We start from the raw sequence: 3,647 nt of genomic DNA, 5'->3' as shown, positions 1-3,647 counted from the left end.
TTTAGTCAACAATTTAAAAATCGGAACTATTAATCAAAATTACAGTAGGGCCATTTACCCTTCGCCCAGCAAATTAATTTTAGCCCATAGAAAAACTAATTATTTTTTATTGTTATATTAAATTAATAAACTATACTTATATAAAAGTCAATTTTCTAAAATATTTGTTTTTAGTAAACACCCGTGTTTTTAAAGAAAAATATAGGAATTTCTTTGGGCTAAAGTACATTTACTGGGCTAAGGTTCATTTTCCCTACTGTAGCTAGTTTAATTATTTTTTTTAACTTTACATTGTATTGTGATTTTTTTAGCTTCGATTACCCCAATTTTATTTATTTCAAAAATGCACAATGAAATTAAAACCATATTATAAACTGTATTTCAAAACTCTGTACCGTTTCCAAAATTTATAAAAACCCTTTGTCCTAGTTTCCCATTATTTACTGTTTTTTATTTGTTATATTTTTTATTTTCCTTTTTATTGGACCAACAACGGTACACAGTTTAAAACCCTTAAAAATCAATACAGTTTAATTATTAAATAATGAAATGAAAATTCACCAAAATATCGGGTAAATCTTTACCCGATATTTTATATACATATTATATATATAAACCTGAAAATATATACCAATTTTCCAGGTTTGTTATTTGTTTAGTGATCCATTTTGTAACTAAAAGTGAGCAAAACAACATATTTCTAACAAACACAATATAATACAAAATAAAAAAATAATAAACGATGTGATAAAGGACACGATTGCATCAAATAATGCAACAATTTTGCTAATAATAAGTTTTTGTTCATTTCAACAATAAAAATGGCCATCGATAACATAAAACGACAAACATTTAAAAACAAACAAGGTCTCTAATTACTACAGTATATAATTAAATTAACAGTTAAAAAATAAAAAATAAAACTTTTCAACTGTAAAGTCTTAAACTATTTTTATGATGCTGGTATTATTCATTAGTACTTTTCATTTTTATCTGAAACACAACTTAGTAATTCTGTAAAAACTGGCATCGAATTATAAAGTCTTGTTTTTGTTTTTTGGCAAAATTTGTGTTATGGTAATCAAAAAATTAATCCCAAGTTTGTTTTTTATATTTTTCAAGTAAATTTTTGGTGCAAGATTTATTTGCCAAGTAAAATTGAAAAAATTCAGGTTCTTTATTTTATTTTTTTCGAGTAAATGTTTATAACAAAAAATGAGGGTTAAGCAAAGTAAAATTATTTAGGAATGACAAGTCCAATAAATTGGGTCATCCCAGTACAGAGTTTTGAAAAACAGTTTACCTTAATTATTAAGACAAACAACAAAAGTCGATTCAAAGTATATTCTATTTCACTGGAATAACAAATATTAAAAACATAAACCAATGTTTAAACACATTTTTTGGATCGAACAATTACAAAAAGATACCCCGTTCGTTCCTATACAAATGAAACTCACTTCGGACAGCATCTCATACAATGGCAATCAAAGGACTGGATTCAAGTATCTAAGTATACCAACTTCTATTTGGCTGAGACCAAAAAGATATTAACAGTTGTCACATTTAAATAAATACATGAATACCATGGAAATGGTAGTAAATACTATGCATCAAGAGGATAATGAACCAAGGGTTCTGTTGGTGTTGTTACACAATGGCAATTGCCTAAATTTAACAAGCGGATTATTCGCATATCAGTGAAACTAAAAATGCATACATCATAGTCATCATCAAGTCGAATGCTCAAAGGCGCTCGCAATGGTAATTGTCCATTAAAAGAAAAAAACATCTTTGTAAATTAATTCAGTCTTTGAACCATCATTTTTTAGGTTTGACATTTGAATGTTAATAATTTTAATTATGGTTAAGTTAATAATTATAATTTGTTAAATTTCAAAAAAATAATTACCATTTTAAAAATATTTTTAATTTTAATTAAAACAAATGTTTATACAATTTGTTTTTAATTTTTTTTGTAATTTTTGATATCAAAAAACTTAATAAAAACAACTTGTTATCAATCAGATGCAAACCAATTCAAAATAGTGGATAATCAGAATATACCACAATAATGTTTAAATACCCTCCTATCATTTTTTGACATAAAAACACAATAAAAGAGAAATATTATAATTATAATTATTAAAATTTTTATGTCACATTTTGCATTTAAAAGTATAGCAACTGCTATAATTCGTTTTATGTTTAAATAGTAAATTATTATTTATGAAAAATAAATTGTAATTGATGTTTAACACACTTCTAAAGTGTGAACAACGTCTTCTATTTTTGGACGATTGTTCATATCCTGTTTCCAACATTCAGAGATGATGTTGAAAATGTTATCACTCATTGATGGATTTTTGTTCACACGCTTTCCAGAAATAACGAACTCAGCTATTTTCCATGGAAATTTGAATTCATCTTTTGGGTACGCCTCACACCACCCAACACACTCGTATATTGTTACTCCAAATGAAAAGATGTCAGCACTCATCTTGTACTTTTCTTTTTTCAACACTTCAGGTGCCATATAAGTCGGTGTTCCAATACCTTTAGTGAATGTCATGTTAGTCATCAACAAGTTGACGTTTCTACTACTTCCAAAATCAGTCAATTTAGCATTAACCTTTTCAATAGTCTCCAATGAAAAGACTAAAATGTTGTCTGGTTTGATGTCTCTGTGTAGTATTCCATTTTCGTGTAAATACGATATTCCTTTAGCAGCGTCAAGACAAATTTTCACTCTTAATTTCATGTCAATTTCATTCGAAGTTTTGTGTTTCATCAAGTCTTGAAGACTTCCATACGTCGCAAATTCGGTGACCATACACACTTTATTACGTGCAAAGACAGCGCCATAGAAGTGAACGACAAATTCACTTCTGAATTTGTCTAACATCTGAACTTCCTTTTCAAATTCTTCCATTGACTCTTCATTGTGTTCGACTTCTTTCATCTTTTTAATTGCTACTTTGTTTCCAATGTAATTCCCAATGTAAACAACACCGAAGGAGCCTTCACCTATCTTCTTTTCACAAATAACTTCTTCGGCATCAAGGTGACTCGACTTCTCACTCTCAAACTTAATGGGAAAATTGAGGGACATCTGCTCACCCTTCGACATATTAAGAAGGACAATTGCAATGGTTTCGCTTATGCTACATGTGCAAAGAGGTGTTACAAATATTTCAAATTCAACAGCTTTCCCAGATGACAGTGTTGCAAGAGATGGAGTTACCCTGATGGTGTATTTTTCACTTGTCGTTTTGTATGTAAGTTGGACTTTCACAGTGTGTTTCGAGTTGTTTCCAACACAGAGGAGGTCACGACTTGGTTTGTCAATTGGAAGTGAACAAATTGTATCAAAGTCAACAGAGAAGTCAAGTGATGTTTTGTTCAACGTGACTCCTGGGGAATATTCAATAAAGTTAATGTTCGACTTTTTCATTGAAAATTCGCATGTGGTCTTTTGAAGTATTTTCTTTGATTTGTGTGATTTGTAAAAGAGACACACCACAAATATAGTGATTATTAATACTATCATTATAATGACTGTAATTACAACGGGAAGTGCAATTGAAAGCGTTTTGTTTTGATGTTTGAAGCAACTTAATTTATCAATTGAAAGGTCGTATTTTGTG

At 29.0% G+C, this 3,647-nt stretch overlaps 1 protein-coding gene across 1 annotated transcript; it reads right to left on the bottom strand.

The window, feature by feature from the left end:
- Window positions 1-2,254: 2,254 nt before the first annotated feature.
- EIN_305280 (protein kinase, putative) lies at window positions 2,255-3,646 on the bottom strand (the record flags this gene model as incomplete). Its single annotated transcript, XM_004185990.1, has 1 exon — window positions 2,255-3,646. A coding segment is annotated over one exon (1,392 nt), but the record flags the coding sequence as incomplete, so codon positions are not given.
- Between the last annotated feature and the right edge of the window lies 1 nt (window position 3,647).

This window comes from Entamoeba invadens (assembly GCF_000330505.1).
Source record: "Entamoeba invadens IP1 unplaced genomic scaffold scaff_1105074724509, whole genome shotgun sequence".
NCBI classification, from domain to species: domain Eukaryota; phylum Evosea; order Mastigamoebida; family Endamoebidae; genus Entamoeba; species Entamoeba invadens.
The sequence above is the reverse complement of the archived record's forward strand: the minus strand, read 5'-3'. Positions and strand labels throughout refer to the sequence as shown.